This window comes from Mytilus edulis, chromosome 7 (assembly GCF_963676685.1).
Source record: "Mytilus edulis chromosome 7, xbMytEdul2.2, whole genome shotgun sequence".
NCBI classification, from domain to species: Eukaryota; Metazoa; Mollusca; class Bivalvia; order Mytilida; family Mytilidae; genus Mytilus; species Mytilus edulis.
The window spans coordinates 5,708,150-5,724,896 of NC_092350.1; the positions used below are offsets into that span (position 1 = coordinate 5,708,150).

General features: G+C 32.8%; 2 protein-coding genes across 3 annotated transcripts; one reads left to right on the top strand and one right to left on the bottom strand.

Moving 5' to 3' along the window:
* Positions 1-1,090: 1,090 nt before the first annotated feature.
* On the bottom strand, positions 1,091-6,321 carry LOC139529794 (pyridoxal 5'-phosphate synthase subunit PdxT-like). Of its 2 annotated transcripts, none has more exons than XM_071325693.1 (3): positions 6,207-6,321; positions 1,968-2,331; positions 1,091-1,513 (listed from the first exon to the last, which is right to left on the bottom strand). In XM_071325693.1, exons 2-3 carry the CDS (start codon positions 2,328-2,330, stop codon positions 1,151-1,153), a joined length of 726 nt encoding a protein of 241 aa, XP_071181794.1. In that variant the 5' UTR covers position 2,331; positions 6,207-6,321; the 3' UTR covers positions 1,091-1,150. The 2 variants fall into 2 exon arrangements, with proteins under 2 accessions (XP_071181794.1, XP_071181795.1); XM_071325694.1 differs by having other exon boundaries at positions 5,969-6,219.
* Positions 6,322-6,405: 84 nt separating this feature from the next.
* LOC139529793 (pyridoxal 5'-phosphate synthase subunit SNZERR-like) lies at positions 6,406-12,288 on the top strand. The gene is made up of 6 exons (XM_071325692.1): positions 6,406-6,559; positions 8,534-8,593; positions 9,114-9,295; positions 9,873-9,993; positions 11,023-11,352; positions 11,911-12,288. The coding sequence occupies exons 1-6, from the start codon at positions 6,544-6,546 to the stop codon at positions 12,216-12,218; spliced, it is 1,017 nt and encodes a 338-aa protein (XP_071181793.1). The 5' UTR covers positions 6,406-6,543; the 3' UTR covers positions 12,219-12,288.
* Positions 12,289-16,747: the final 4,459 nt, after the last annotated feature.

Genomic DNA, 16,747 nt, shown 5'->3' on the forward strand with positions numbered 1-16,747 from the left:
CATGATTTATTTACTGATATTAATGGCGTTTTAAACAAGTGTGTGTTAATTTTAATATCTCTGTTCCAAGTCAATGGTTTGTAAAGTAGTGGTTGAAGCTGATGTAAGAATATTTTTCGGTAACTGTACTGTCATTTATCTGGAAGCACTATCTGCTGTGTGTAGTCTTTTGCTGACTATCCGATGGGGTTATTGCTCTCCGTTCAATGCTGTACATGTACAATGTATGTTGTGACCACGTCCTATGGACTCTGCAGGATAGATGTCTCATTTGAAATCATGTCTCGTCTTCTTTTTTTTAGATTGAGAAACTATTAGTAACCTATTGACGACCCCCTCTCTCAATTGGAGTTCATTCCTTTAGTTGTTTTGAATTTAAATTGAATGTTGAAAATAAATGTACGATGATCAAAATTCGGTATACTAATGTTGCACTTTATCTATAGTATAAATGGATATAAATGACAGGGTTGGTTTAAAAACTATGTGGTTTGTCTACCAAATTGTTTTTATTTGTATCAGTTTAAGATAAATAAAAGATTCAGAGCGCCGCGTTCCTAGAATTTTAACAAGAAACATTTGATTATTTAACAGTTAAGAATTATAAAATTAAAAGTTGTATATGTTTCGGACCATATAAGTATTTTGACCATACGTGTATGGTCATGACTATATGAGTATATTCGCCGGAACATATAAACTTTAACCAATTAATTCAAAGAAAAGAGATCTAAATTTATAACTGGCCTCATTTTTTTTACATAAATAAGGCCGTTAGTTTTCTCGTTTAAATTGTTTTACATTGTCTTATCGGGGCATATTATAGCTGACTATGCAGTATGGGCTTTGCTCATTGTTGAAAGCCGTAAGGTGACCTATAGTTGTTAATGTCTGTGTCATTTTGGTCTTTTGTGGATAGTTGTCTCATTGGCAATCATACCACATCTTCTTTTTTATATTAGGAATTCATAATAGTAAAACATCATTGAAACCGACAATAGTACACTCGTACATTTACATAAATAAGCTCACCAAAGATATATATAAGATCCGCATTTCCTTCGAATGCCCAATCATCTCAATATAAATATTAATTTGAAAATTTAATTAAAATGAATGATTATAAAATACAAATGTTAAAAATGATTTATCACACATTACTATTTCTCTTTGCCATACATGTCATCTCTATGAAGTGTGTATGCCATCTGACATCATCTGTCAGTTCCGGGTGAAATGCGGTAGCTAACATATTACCCTGTTGCACTGCAACAATAACTTCAGTCTGTCCACCACCGGATCTGTCGAGTGTCGCTAAAGCTATTACTTCCGGACTACATATTTCCACAACTGCAGGTGCCCGGATAAAAACACCATGATAAATATCATCTGTATCGCAATTCTTAAAATCCGCGGGAACAAAAAGTGTTTGCTTTAATTTTACTGGTGCTTCAAAGCTGTTGATCTGACGACCGAAGAAGTTTCTGGAAACGTCTATGTCCATTTCAGCCAGCTGTTGAAATAAATAACAAAAATGATATTTAGTGTATATTTGACAGTGTTATAGACATTGGATTACACACTGTGTTGTCGCTAGTATATTACTAGTTTTAAGACTTTTTTGTCTGTGCTGTAACTAATCCAATATTTTTTTAAAACTTATACTTTATAAGATTAAATAATATTTTTTTTTTCTAAAACAAATTTCAAGCAGATGACCAAACATATTTTTTCTAGATGATGATTCCCTCCATACCTTATAGTGTTTAAAACTGTCCGACTCAACCATAAAGCACCCCCTCCTTGGTGTTAAATGGTTGCTCCCTTACAATATAGAATTTCAGGAAATAACTGTTTTGTGTTTGAAGCTTTGAAACGTTCATTGGTAGTTTGACTGTCGCAAATTTAGTCTTCAGGTTGGTGAGATTTTATACTGTAATATAAAGAAGTTTTACTTATCGTTATACCGAGGGTTGTCCGCCTATCTTTTGGTTTTCTGTCTGCTTGGATAACAGTATCATTCCAGCACATGTACCCCAGGTCACATGACCTTTTGAATTTATCCACTTCCGCAAAGGTTCATCCATTTTATTACGTTTCAGAAATAAGCTAATGGTTGTACTTTCACCACCAGGAATTATAAGGCCGTCCATGTTGTCAGATATGTGGTCCGGATGTCTTACACCAATAATTTCTAAGTCAGGAATATTTAAGCATTTTTGTGCTTTACGCAGTGCCACGTGATGTTCATTGAATGCTCCTTGTACTTCTAAGATACCAATTACTAATTTATCTTTTTTGGAGGAGTCCACTGGCAGTGCAGATGGCATTCTGTAATGTATATAAAGTAGTAATTTGTGATCTGGAAGTGAACAGAGCTTATTTACTGGAGATGTTTAGATCTATAATTATGATTCCTGTTAAGATTTTACAAATATATTAAGTAAATTAAAATAATGTTTGAAGAGTAATATTTGTCAATGAAAAAGCAAAACAATGCAATAAAAACAACTCACGGTCTTAAACAAAAATAGACAGACGCATGCTTCATATGTCAACCTCTTAATACATGTAAGTCCCCTTATACCTTAGGAAATGCACAAAACTGCTGTTCTAGCTATACACCAATATCTGGCTCATATAATGCTATTTATTGACCAAAAGCTTCTGACAAAATTTGCAAAAAAGTATAAAATTGTGCCTCAATAAACTGTCAAGTCTCGAGTGTACTAATATATTTGAGCAAGTTATCGCCATTGCAGTCGAGTTATGTATGAAATTCAAGGAGAGGTGAAATTGAAGAACGATGGGTAAAATGCTGTATAAATGTAACGGTTTATTTCTTCCTCTGTGATATTTTATCCTGAGGATAATGTGTCCCGGTAATTTTTTTCCAGGCATGGTATTTCACAGGTTGATGTTTTCCAGAGGAGTGAAAATCTATCTGTGTTATGCGGATAGTATGTACCGGTATATATTTGCCGTACTATATTTCACAGTACTGTGTGAAATAGAGTCCCATTAACTACTATGTAAGTTACTCAAAATCAATATATACCTGACTATAATTATAAAAGGTTTCACAAAGGTAGACTAAATTTGCATAATTTATCAAAGGGAGGTAATTATGAGCAATTTATATTTTAAAGACATAAATATAATATATTTCTGAATCTTTTTATAGCGAAATTTTTATTTGAATCTTATTTTTTGTATATTCATTTATATAAAAAGATGACTTACAACTTGATTTAAGAAGACAGATAACATTTCACAGGTAAAAACTATCCAGTTGTTAAACATGCTATTGTTCCAATATATTGTTATGCTATGATTTATCTGATTTACATATAATCAACAACTACATCTCTGTCCCCAGACAAAACTATAATATTTATATAGCTAAATATATCATCATAATCAAATTCTTCTATTACTGTTAACAGTAGCAATATGCAACTATATTTCAACCTTACTTTTAAATTTATATTTGTACTGAGATCTGAAAACAACTCACTTTTACATGAATTTCACTAACCTTATTTAATCATGATATTATTTTCACAATTACGATCTTTGAAATTACTTCTGATTTTCTTCCCTATGTTTCATGATAATTTTCTTTTTAAAAGGATGATATTGACTTGATTATTTCAGGAAATTTTTTCAAGGATAATTTGTGAAATTATTTCCCATTATAATATATATTTTTTTTTAACAATTTCGCTTTATTTCAAATACACTATTAATATTTTATTGTATTTTTAAAGGATAATTTTTTTCTAATAACTATTCAATAAGTTAACTACCCAGATAGAATTTCACGGCAAAGGATAAAATATCCCAGGGAAATAGTTTCCTCCGGATAAAAAAATAACAACAACTACTGTGACATTTTTTCCTCCGGATCAAATTTCACCCGGATATAATTTTGCTTTACATAAATGTTCTTGCAACAAAATAAAACTTATCGTGACGGGATATTATTTTCTAGCAAATTCTCAGGTGAACATTTAAAAACATTCAGAAATAGTTAAAATTCTTAAAAATGCATTGATGCTATAGTTATTGAACAAGTTAGTTATACTGCTAGTTATAGAGCTAAAGTGACCCTACTCAACCCGAACAACTTCACATATTGTGTAAATCATCGTCCTTCACTTCACCTATATATCACTCTGCTCAATCGCTCCGTTTTTATGGTATCATGGCTTTGAGATACGATACGACATTATCAGCGACGTCACGATATTAAAAAGAAGATGTGGTATGATTGCCAATGAGACAACTCTCCACAAGAGACCAAAATGACACAGAAATTATCAACTATAGGTCACCGTACGGCCTTCAACAATAAGCAAATCCCATACCGCATATTGAGCCATAAAGTGCCCCGAAATGACAATGTAAAACAATTCAAACGAGAAAACTAACGGCCTTATTTATTTTAAAAAATGAACGAAAAACAAATATGTAAACCATAAACAAACGACAACCATTGAATTACAGGCTCCTGACTTGGGACAGGCACATACATTTATAATGTGGCGATGTTAAACATGTAAGGCGGATCCCAACACTGCCCTAACCTGGGACAGTGGTATAACAGTACAACATAAGAACGAACTATACAAATCAGTTGAAAAAGACTATACTCATCAGATGGACAAACATGCAAGTGGACGTGTGTTTGAGTAGGCGTTATCAAGTTTTGATGTATTTAGGTGAAATTCTAGAATTTAAAACTTATACTATACAGAAGAGCATTAGTTAAGGAACAAGATAAGCTATGAAAATATCGACAGGTTATGGAGCTCTTTTTTTTCGAGATATGTAATTTTTAAACCATGGCGGGAAAAGACTAATTAGGACGCCTACCTTATACTTGCATTGGTATTAATTGGGTGCCAAATCGAAAGAAAAAAAATCTAGAATCTTCTTAAAATTTGGAACATGACCTTTTATGAGATATTGTAGTTTATATGAAAAGAAAAATTTGGTTTACGAGGAAAATATTTAACTGTGTATCGTAAAGTCCCGGAACATTTGACCAAACATCCTAAACATCAACAAGTTCAGTGTAAAACTACATGTATATATGTAGGAGTCGAACAGAAACAGTAAAACATGAACATATTATCGGACTTTCTTCGTATAAATATCTCAAAATATCAGATGCTCGACACAGTGAATCATTTTAGTTCGTTCGCTGTGCCCACTCGACAAAACCGTTCACATTGTTGCTCGATGGACCTTAAACCCAATCATCTATACGTCTCCTGTCCATTGTTGAAAGCTGTACGTTGACCTCTAGATGATTTTCTTTGGTTATATGTGTCGTTAGGTTCCTGTATCATTATCGAATGTCAACATCTCCTTTCAGTCAAACAGTTTTAGTTCCGCCTGATGTACTTCAAAATAATCGGACCATGAGAAAATCATAGATATAAAGAGATAATGTGTTTAAATTAAGTGTTTTTTTCTTCAGTTTAAAAATCTAAAAGCTTAGCCAAAATTTAATGAACAAGGTACTTGAAAAGAAAAAAGTAGTATTTTTCATAGTTTGGACCCTTTTTCATCAACTGTATTCGACGACCAATTGAACGAGGTTTATTGATATGCGTCTAATTCAGTTTTCGTGTTGATGCACACACTTAAAATATGACCAACATTACATTATTCTTGTAATAGTACATAAACAGGACAAAATATTCTAAATCCTAATTAATTCTGTTTACCAAAATCATATCTTTATTATTGAGATAAAATTTTAAAAGGTTCCATGTTAAGAGAGCTCAAGGAACCAGTCTCCCCTCGCTAAAACATTAAAAACCTTTACTTTATTCATAATTCGATATGATATAAACTCTGTATAAACTACCCCGGATAACAATGTTTAGAAACTATTTTTTATGTATTTGTATTCTTCGATATCATAAAAATAACAAATATATAAACATAAACCTACTTTTTGCTTGTCTTTTGATGTTCCGTCACCGTACCGGACTTTAGATATCTTCAAGTCCAAACAGTGAAATAGCACGGTTAAAAAGAGCTTTGCCTATGTCATATGTTAATAAATAAATGAATTATTTATATTGTTTACATTCATTCGTCAATATATCATTTACTTGAAAAGGCACACTTCCTTTTTTTATCATGCAGAATTGAAATATAAATTAAAAATGTACAACGCAATTTCTTACCTTTTTCGTTTACATAAATTAGAGTTATATAAATTAGTTGTATAAGTTATAAACAACACGTTGCATAAGTCAATGGCTTAAAACTCTTTAAACATAAACAAGATAATATTAGAGGCTTATTAAGGGCATATCCGTAAACAAATTACTTATCTCCTAACAAGTCAGTGTACTGTATGGCCGATTAATCTGTTAAATAATTGTTGTATTTATTAACCCTCCATTGAACCCACAATCAGATGTTAGTGTCGGACCAAACTTGTATTAAACCGGATGAGTTTAGTTCATATATATATAATTAATCTGAAATAGGAGTTGTGTGGACAGAATAACAAAAACTATGTCGCAGAAACGTGGTAAGTTAAATAATACGGTTTTATTTTTTTACAATTCTCTCAGTATGAAAATAGTTTTGATAACGCCCTCCCTCTCTCTCTTTAGTTTTGATTTTTTTTTATGTTTTAACGGGGACATGGGATGGCGTTTTTCTTCTAAAAGTATGAATTATCTATTAATTTTCATATAGTGGGTTCTTTATTTGGAATTTAATTATCTTATAATGTTAATTGATTTCAAACATTATTCACAAATAAATATGGCCTAGATCTCTTATTCCGCCAAAAAAAAAAAGAGACAAAAAAGGGGGGGGGGGGTTCTTCCACTAGACTATGGTCCACAGGAACATCAATTTTCTTGAATTCTTCTGGCTGCTATATATATTTGCAACGCTACATTATTATGTAAATTGTAAATAGCCGCTGCTGAAGTTAATATTTATTTATGTAAAAAAAATCATATGTATTCTAGCAGGAACATATACATTGACATAGATATACTGTTCCCAGATTCTAGTCAACGGATTTTACTTCCAAGTTCGGGCATGATTGCTCACACTAGAGACTAATACCCATGCTACATGTACATCTAGGGGTTTTGTTCAAGCTGTTTGACTACTAACACGTAGTCATGTCCGGTCTGATTTGGAATTCTACATTTGCTGTTTAGAATTCTAATTTGAAATGATATATATTATACACTTTTTTAAACCTTCTCCGTTCTCCGGTGATGAATTAAGATATTATTAAGAAATTGAGATTCCACTTCCTTTCTGTAAATAGGCTTAAGTTGCTATGGATTTTTATAAAAAAAATAATATATGTTCCTTTTGGTCTAATAGCTGTTAATACATTCTTGTTTTTCAAATGCTTATTTTTGGGGTGTTCCTAATGAAGGTAAATGTAGAAAAAAAACCTTCGAATGAACCAAATGTAAAAACTTTTTTAGCGTTATTTTCAGTTTTGTGCTCTCAAGTTAAAGATTGCTCGTCACCATTTTTTCCAACAAAAACATTTCAAACAAACCCTTTTTTCATCAAACTAAATAATTTGCAGAGATGTAATTTTTCTCTCCCTCTCTCGTCCTAAATATGCATGAAATATTTGCCACTGGATGTTAAGCAAATTTACTATAATAATCGAATATAAAGTACAGGGCAAAATAAAAAAAAAACTCATTCATCATTAAACGTTATTTTGATAGCTTAGGATTCATAATATAAGAAATATTTTGCTTAGTTTTCGTTGCATATAAATACAATTTGGGAAAGATATTTTGAAAAAGATATCAAGGCTTTAATTGTTATATAACAAATGAATAACACATCTTAATTTCTTAAATAAACTACATGTTGACAAGTGTGTAGACGAATTTATCTTAAAAATGCATCTTTTGATGACAATAACATGTATTATGTAATTTTAATAGTGACAACTCTTTATTGCATGTTTTAACAGTTATACGAGCTTTAAACATGTATGTCTTTACGATAAATGTAACGAAAACAAGTCCTTTAACTGTTTATGGTTGTGTTATTAATTATCACCTCACGTCGTGAATGTTACAAACATCAATTCTGTTTTTTATGCATAAATAATGATAAAGGAAATAATTTGTTCTGTATTCTGAGACTTATACTATCTAAGACATGTATTTTTTTTTTTATCGTAACTAAATTCATGTTTTCCAGTATTAAATGGATCAATCTTTACAAGTATTAATCCTATAATCTTCTTGAGAAAAACAAAAGCACAGAAATTCATTATATCACGCCTATCTTTAGACCCCATTTGAATTATATGTTCACGTGTGTCTTGATATATTTTGTTTTTGTTTGTTCAAATTTTTTTTTTTTGAATTTCTGAAAAAATGAAACCCAACACGATTGAAATAAAGGTTAATTGAACTACTCATGCTTGGAACAAAATGTGCGTTCCGTTTTCTAGACTTAACCTTATGTTCTTTTACACTGTTTTCTTTTTCTTTCCGAACAGATATTTTAGACGTTATGAATTTAACGCTGAAGGATGGAAGTACATCTAACGGCCATACAGGTAAGTACAATGAAGATTTTAACACCATATAGAGGGTTTGTTCCAAACCGGTTTAAGATTTAAACATTTTGAGTGGATCTTTCTAATGATTTAATACATATCTCAGTTTACTTATCACAAGTCGTTATATGTACGATGTGTCAAGGAACAGCGCAATGGATGTATTATAATTATAATTTGGTCGCTATCTTTCATTTCTGAAGACCTGGAGAGTTCGCCCCTGGTATTGTGGTGGAAGCGTGTTGTTCTATTTTTTTTTCTTGTATGCAGTGTTTTGTGGCATTGTTTAACTTTTTTGTTTTTGCAATGGCATTGTCAGTTATTCTTCGGTTATGAGTTTTGAAAGTCCCCTTGATATCTCCCGCATACTTTTACTGCTGTGAATTGGTGTCATCGATCATGTTATAACAAACAATTATACTTCTGACGTTTGTACTCAAACACACTTGGCTAATATTAACAAAGAAATCTTCCAAATACAAAATCATTGTCTATGACATTTATAATATTTGTATTTTAGGAACCTTTAAAGTCAAAGCAGGCCTGGCTCAAATGACAAAGGGTGGGATAATCATGGATGTCACAACACCAGAGGAGGCACGGATTGCAGAAGAAGCCGGAGCATGCGCTGTAATGGCATTAGAGAGAGTTCCTGCAGATATACGACGAGAAGGCGGAGTTGCAAGAATGACGGATCCAAAGGTTATATAATATATAAAAACTCTGATTTGTAAATCGTACACTGTCTGCAATGTCACAATCATAATATTACGATACAAACACTTATGAGTTGAATTATCTCAAAACCTAATACATAGTTCTTGAAATTGTGACAGCACTTAGATATATTTTACAAAACAGCAAATGATGTTAGTTTCTTTTAGCATGAGATACATTATATTTTCTTAAAAGAATTATATAGGGACTAGCTTTAATCATTTGAGGTTGTAATGAGTGTTTGACTATTGTACACATCATAGCCCTCTTTCTATTAATAAAATGCTAAAGTGATTATAAGACAGAATTTTACTTGCACATATCAAATTTTTTTTATTAACTGGTTTGCTAGCCCATTAACTTTAACTCAACAGTTTCTTTTTTACTCTTGTCGATAGCCACTATATAAATGTCTTTGAAGCAACATAATGTGTGTGTGATAGGGGTTAATGGTAACAACTTTGAAGCTTGCTAACTAATTTTGCAGATGGTTTTGTCAATATTGCCATAACTGTTGCGTTTAATCCAATCTTAAGTGTTAGTTATATATTTTTTTTTTCAGAAAATCAAAGGAATAATGGCAGCGGTAACGATACCAGTAATGGCCAAGTGTAGAATAGGACATTTCGCTGAAGGACAGATCTTAGAGGCTTTAGGAGTTGATATGATTGACGAGTCAGAAGGTACCTGTTTGTGATGGCAAAATTATTAAATGACTCCTAGCTATGATTTTTAAAAAATCACTTGCATCGGTCAGCCAAAAAAAAAACCAAACCCAAAAAAACCCAAAAATTACCAAAATTAATTTTTACTGAAACAGTTCGTTAAATATCCGTACATATTTTGTCATGGAAATGGAATTATTTAAAGCTTACATATATAATATGAATGCAAATGGATTATTAGACGTGTAAATGCTAATGAAACCGCCAACCCCTTGAAATATCTAAGGTAGCAATACACAGTTAGAAGTTTAGTTTCGCATTATGGCCCCTGTGAATTTTTTGAATATGAAAGTTTTTGTACAATAAAATTGATTTTTAGATAATTGAAGAATAATATAGCCTTCTTAGTGGGTTTATATGAACATTAAGATTGTTTTAAACATGTTTTATAGGCCATTTATATGATTGACAGTCCGTATTTTCCTATCCGTACCGTTCATAGGTCCATACATTATTGTAGTGTTTATCAACAAAGATTTTGCGCTCGATCTTTTCAATTCAATTTTATGGAAAAACGAGCAGATAAGCATATGATTTTTTTGGGACCAATTGATAGATATAAACCTATGGATTCAGGAAAGGTATCACTGTAATTGATTGAAAGTTTCCTTTAGACCAAATTTTGGAGACTTTTGTGACATGTTCACCCCTTTTTTGCTATATTTTGTATCTAAGAAATGCAGATTGTTGCCATGGTTACACCCAAGAGGGATTATATTTCACCCTTATGACCATTAGAAATCAAATCTATGGAAGATTCTCTTTCTATAAGTAGATACATGCATAACACACATATAAAGCCTTCTTTGTTAGACAGGAGGGGAAAGAGGGTGTTTAAAAATTTTGAGTGTCAATTTTAAGTTTTTTTCCTAACTGTGTATTGCTACCTAATGCATATTATACAAAAACAATCTCGGTTTGGATTAATTGTTAACTATAAATACAAATATTTGGAGCGCTTCATAACGCTGTCATAATATTTTACAGTTTTGACACCAGCAGATGAGGAGAATCACGTGAACAAACACGATTTTAAAGTGCCATTCGTTTGTGGAGCAAGAGATCTAGGTGAAGCTTTAAGAAGAATATCTGAAGGTGCAGCAATGATCAGAACGAAAGGTGAAGCAGGTACAGGGGACGTTTCAGAAGCAGTAAGACATGCAAGGACAATCAGAAAACAAATTAAAATTGCCCAGGCAATGGACTCTACAGAACTGTACCTTTATGCAAAAGAACTCCGCGTCCCAATTGATTTACTACAAAAGACTTCTGAACTTGGTCGATTGCCAGTTGTAAACTTTGCTGCTGGTGGATTAGGTATGTATAACTGGAGGTGTTATTATCAGTAGATTAGGTATGTATTACTGGAGGTGTTATTATCAGTAGATTAGGTATTTATTACTGGAGGTGTTATTATCAGTAGATTATGTATGTATTACTGGAGGTGTTATTATCAGTAGATTAGGTATGTATTACTGGAGGTGTTATTATCAGTAGATTGAATTAAAAGCATGATAAGGGCACATTAAAACTTAAAAAGTCCAAAGAAACTGGCAGTGCCATGGCAAAAACACAAGAGACGACGAAATGTCGAATTATTCGCAAAACACTGTATAGAAACTAAAGAACGAGCGATACAGACCGCACTAAACGGGAGGGGTTTAAACGGGAGAGGTTTAAAGGGGGATTTATCGAAACTTCTTTAATTTACTGGTAATTTCCAACATTGAGCGCGAAACTCCTACAATTACAACCGTATGGTAGGTGTATAACAGTTGCAATTTAAGATCACAATTTATATTGTTTTTGTCAGATTTAAAATATCATGTTTTGCGGAAAGATGATTGTCATGTTTTGTTTTTTTATTATTTACAGCAACTCCCGCTGATGTGTCTTTACTGATGCAATTAGGAGTAGATGGCGTATTTGTGGGATCTGGTATATTCAAAAGTTCTAATCCTCCAGACCGAGCAGTTGCCATGGCACAAGCCGTTACTCATTACAAAGACCCTAAAATATTATCAGAGCTAAGTTCTGACCTTGGTGCCGCCATGTTTGGTGTACCTGTGAACCAAATGAACAAATTCCCGACTTACTCAAAGCAGAAAAGTGATACAAACAATATTTGGGATGCTACTTTGGGTGATCCTGCCAAATTTCCTGTAAATCAGGCCCAGTCATGAAATAATTCATAGTTGTTCAGTTTGCATTTTAACCAGTCATTGCATGTACATTAAAATCCTGATTGAAAAATGAGTTGCTCTGTTATTTATAAAGTGTATGCATGTGGGTAATCGCGGTCTTTATTGATGTTGTGTTTGTTTGATTGTTTTTTCCCTGAAAGAATCAGTGATTTATTTTGTGTCGTATTGTTTACTAGACCTGTTTTCTATTTTGTTTTGTTTCTCCTGTTATTATAGTGCCTGAGAAACAACCAGGGCATGTCGTAATTGTTTTTGTCTGTCAGTCTGTCTGTCCGTGTGTGGCATGGTTTCAGCTGGTGAATTCAGGAATTCTTACTTGATTGAAATGTAACTTATACAAAGAAAACTAACACTACGGAAAAAGTCGATTGATTTTGAGGTCAATAGGTCAAAAGTCACTGTAAGAAAAAAAGAAAAACACTGATAAATGGTTTCAGATGGTAATTTGAAATTAACTATACAAGTAACTGGGGATTGTAAAAAGCCCATTGATTTGGAGTTTGCTAGTTCACATATATAATAGATATAAGTCGATGTAGTATTAGTGCCAATGAGACAACTCTTCATCACAATTTGTAAAACAGAAACAAGTACGGTCTTCAACACGGAGCCTGCTCACACAGTACAGCAAGCTATAAAGAACCCAAAAATGACTAGTGAAAAAAGTACGTCTGAACCAGTGACAACTCAATGACAGATTTTATCTATTGAGTCACCAGTGATGGTAATTCAAAGCTGAAAACGCATTCTGTACATACAATTGGTCTAGATAACAGCCCAAACATAATAGGTTTGGAAATTTGCGGAAGCAACATTTTGTTCTTCAATGAGTATAAAAATAACGTAGATTATATAGCCATGTACAACAGAGACTGCATAAATAATGTAAATACATAGTTATTTTTTTCACCTTTTTTTAGCGAAAACAAATTTGAAACATCCGTAGTTTGACGGCGATTGAACTACCACAATCCGTTAACAAAATCCAGATATTGTATCTACAATGTAGCGTTCACGACACGCAGAAAAGGCGTCTAGAAGTTAACAGTTTACGATCTCTAACGTCATCCAAGTATTTATACCATATTGATTGTATTCTAATCGTATTTTGTGACGAACCAGTTGATTTTTACATTAGAATGATATAGGTAAAGCCGACATTTAAGCACTTCCTTAATGTTTCCTTGTATGGGGATCGAAATACAAATAAATATATATTTTATGTTAATGTCGATATATAAACGATTATATTTTAGTATATAATTAAAAAGAAATAAAATGTGGTATGATTGCCAACTCTTTTTCTGTATATTTATGACTTAAACGCTTTCCAATTATATAAGGTTTATTTTCTCAGTGTTCAAACACATTCAGTTTTACATGTGTTTTAATTTTCTGTTACATGTATAATATCTATTGAATGAATAGGTAGATTATGTCATGTTAAAGAACTTTGTGTTATGTTTGTAGCAAGCTATGAAACTTCTATTAACTAAGGTATATTTTTAGGAGGAGAGAGATAAATAAGGTCACTTCACGTAACTTAGTGTATTCAAATCAGCTGGCTTAAATAATTAGTAAATACTTTCTTTGATACCAATGGCAAAACAACAGTTATAGAAATGTATATAATGTGGTTTCCGAGGTCTAATAAAAAGCTTATATTAAAACATTTTTGTAGACATGTAGATTTGATTTTACGGTTTCTCAAAATTCACAGCACCGGAAGTTAATTGTATGCTTATGTCTGGCCAATGTCGTGTGTGCTCTTGTTTGTTTGTCCTTTTCATTTTTAGCCATGGCGTTGTCAGTTTGTTTTAGATTTATGAGTTTGACTGTCCCTTTGGTATCTTTCGTCCCTCTTTTCTAGTAGAACTACTTAGACTACTTCCGCAATGTTTATAAACATGCGGTTTATTATTTACTGAATAACCGTGTTGTGGGTTGTCAGTAACACTGACACAAGTTTATAAATATGCAGGTTTCTTTTTCAATGATTAGCCGTATTGCGGATTGTCAGTAAAACTGACACCAGGAATTATGTTGTTTTCAAAATTGAAAATTATCAAAGCAGGTATTGTCTATGAAAACAAATGGGTATATGATCAATCGGTTGTCAGAAATTCTGACATTAAATTCCAATGGTTATTATACTCATTAAATGTGTAATAGGTACAATATCTATATTTTTTTTTGTTCTGATTAATTCTCTTGTTTTCAATTTTATTTGCCGCAAAATGTCAATAAACACTGAATGTCTCGAGTTGGTTTAAAGTAGATTCGAACCGACTTCTGACACCAATGTTGCAAAGGTGCAATAATTTGATATATCTTTCCTAGTATCAGTTGCAGTCTTAGTATATAATACACTGTAGGGGCAGGAATCCCAGGGCTGGAGTTAATCAGGTTAAAAAATATATACAGATCTCCTCCTCCAGCGTCTTATCTATGTTTTAAAGTTGCCTTGCATTTCTTGTTTTCACCCTAGCTATATCTGCAGACGGAACATCGGACATAGATGCAAGCTTCCAGATAATTTCTTTTCGTAGTTCTGGAGATGCCTCGGGGTTCCTTGAGGGTGGAGATAATGCGTGTCAGTCTCCAAAACTAAATCGTCTAAATCCATTTCACAAACAGTTGATCTTTTTACTGGGTGTTTGTAATCCATTAGCAGAAAAGGAGAGATGCCAAATTAACCGTTTGGAAACATAGTTTTGCATTGCCGGTATTCCTCCATGTCACCATTAAAACAATGCCAATGGATTGGATGGTCTTCCTATAGGAAATTGGTTAATGAATCTCTGCACATATTCTTTATCTTCTTGACTTTTTTGCAATGAATAACCACGGGAAGATGTTGCCTTTTTGCTATTCTCAGCTGTTCTTCGAATACGTGGACCTGTTTCTTAAGTTCTTTGCTATTTGGATTATCAAAAAAGTCTAACCTACATCCCCAACTGCCATCATTCTGTTCACACAGATAGGCATCTTTAAATCTGTAATCCACGAATTCAGGACACTCATCTCCTCCACTTTTACTATCCGTGGATGTATTCCAGCAGTAGTTCTTATCTGTCTATCCAACCTGATTTCTTCCATCTCTTCTATTGTTAGCCAACGTCTTGGTAATGCATAGTTTGCTACCAGGTGTCTTATTTGGTATACTGATTCCCCATCATTCCATTTATAGATCAGTAAGACAGAAAATCTGGCTTGTTGTTACATCTTGTCCAAATGGAAATGAGAATCAGTCACCATAATAACCTTTTGAATATTGCATTGATAAAGGGATATTTAATGAGGTTTTCTGCATTCTCAGTTCCTTTTAATAAAAAGGCCAACAGTTTCCAATGTACCAAATAATATTTTGCAGATGGAGGAAATACAGCATGAGTTACCTCCACATCAAATCATTTTTTCTTATTGTAGAAATTCAATAAAGGTATACCTGTTCAACGGAATACAGCTGATAGGCATTGTTTAAAGACAGCTTCCGTTTGTACATAATCTAGTAGATGGTCAAGGGTCTTTTTGTAATAGCGCTGGCAGAGTTCCAAAAGGAGACCATTCATCAATTCTGTCCATACTGACTGGTGTTCGTCTTTGAATATATTGTCAGCAATATTACAGTTGTGGAGTTCAAGGCAATGATTTTCTAACAATTTGCTCTGACCAAATTGCTTATGGCAAGTCAAAATGCAGTAAGTGGATTAGTGTACCAGGGCAAATGTTGGTGAAATACATGCCTAACTCAGATTTCTACTACTGCCTTTAATCCTTGTATCTTCCTCCAATCTTTCAGGAATTTCACTATCAAATGGACCATAATCAAGCTCATCATCCATAATAAAACAAATAAACAAACATGTAAATATATACATTATAATCCTATTTACACTATTTCAAATATCTACTGTAAATAATCATGCAAATAGGATGGCATTTGTCTTTTGCGCCTACCTGCTTGTCCCCGTTTGTACCCATTATCTAATGTATCTGTATCACGATTTATCTTATCCTGGTTCGGAAACAGCGAATTTTGACTCAAGTCATAATCGAATGTCGCGTCTAAATTCAAAGGGATGTCAACTAGTGAATGAAGACCTTTAAGAATTATCCGTTCATTTTTTGAATCGGTTGTCAGAGAATCTGACACAAAGAAGGGATCATTGTAATTGAAACCGTCAGTCAGAGATTCGGACAAAGAGTTCAAATCATTTTGATTATTCTGATTCTCATCACTAAATAATATATCTAGATATAAATCTTCCAGCTCCACATTGGTGTCTTTCTCCAATTTATTGTCGAATATCATTTCTAAGTCTCTGAAACCATAGAGGCATTTCTCTGTCAATGCACAGGTTAAGTTTATCATGATGCACGACTTCCTCTCTTCTCATGTCTTTAATCTTTAGCAATGCCGAAGACTTAACTTCAGTAACCACATATGAACCTTTCCATGGAGCTTTGAATTTTTGAGATGTCCCTACTTTCCTGGCTATATCTAA

Bases quoted from the DNA above. Each gene is read 5' to 3' on its own strand.
- LOC139529794 (XM_071325693.1), bottom strand. From the start codon at position 2,330: ATGCCATCTGCACTGCCAGTGGACTCCTCCAAAAAAGATAAATTAGTA. The intron at 1,514-1,967 runs GTATAACGATAA...TTATTTCAACAG, and splicing joins AGATAGGCGGACAACCCTCG to CTGGCTGAAATGGACATAGA.
- LOC139529793 (XM_071325692.1), top strand. The intron at 9,994-11,022 runs GTACCTGTTTGT...AATATTTTACAG, and splicing joins TATGATTGACGAGTCAGAAG to TTTTGACACCAGCAGATGAG. The intron at 11,353-11,910 runs GTATGTATAACT...TATTATTTACAG, and splicing joins CTTTGCTGCTGGTGGATTAG to CAACTCCCGCTGATGTGTCT.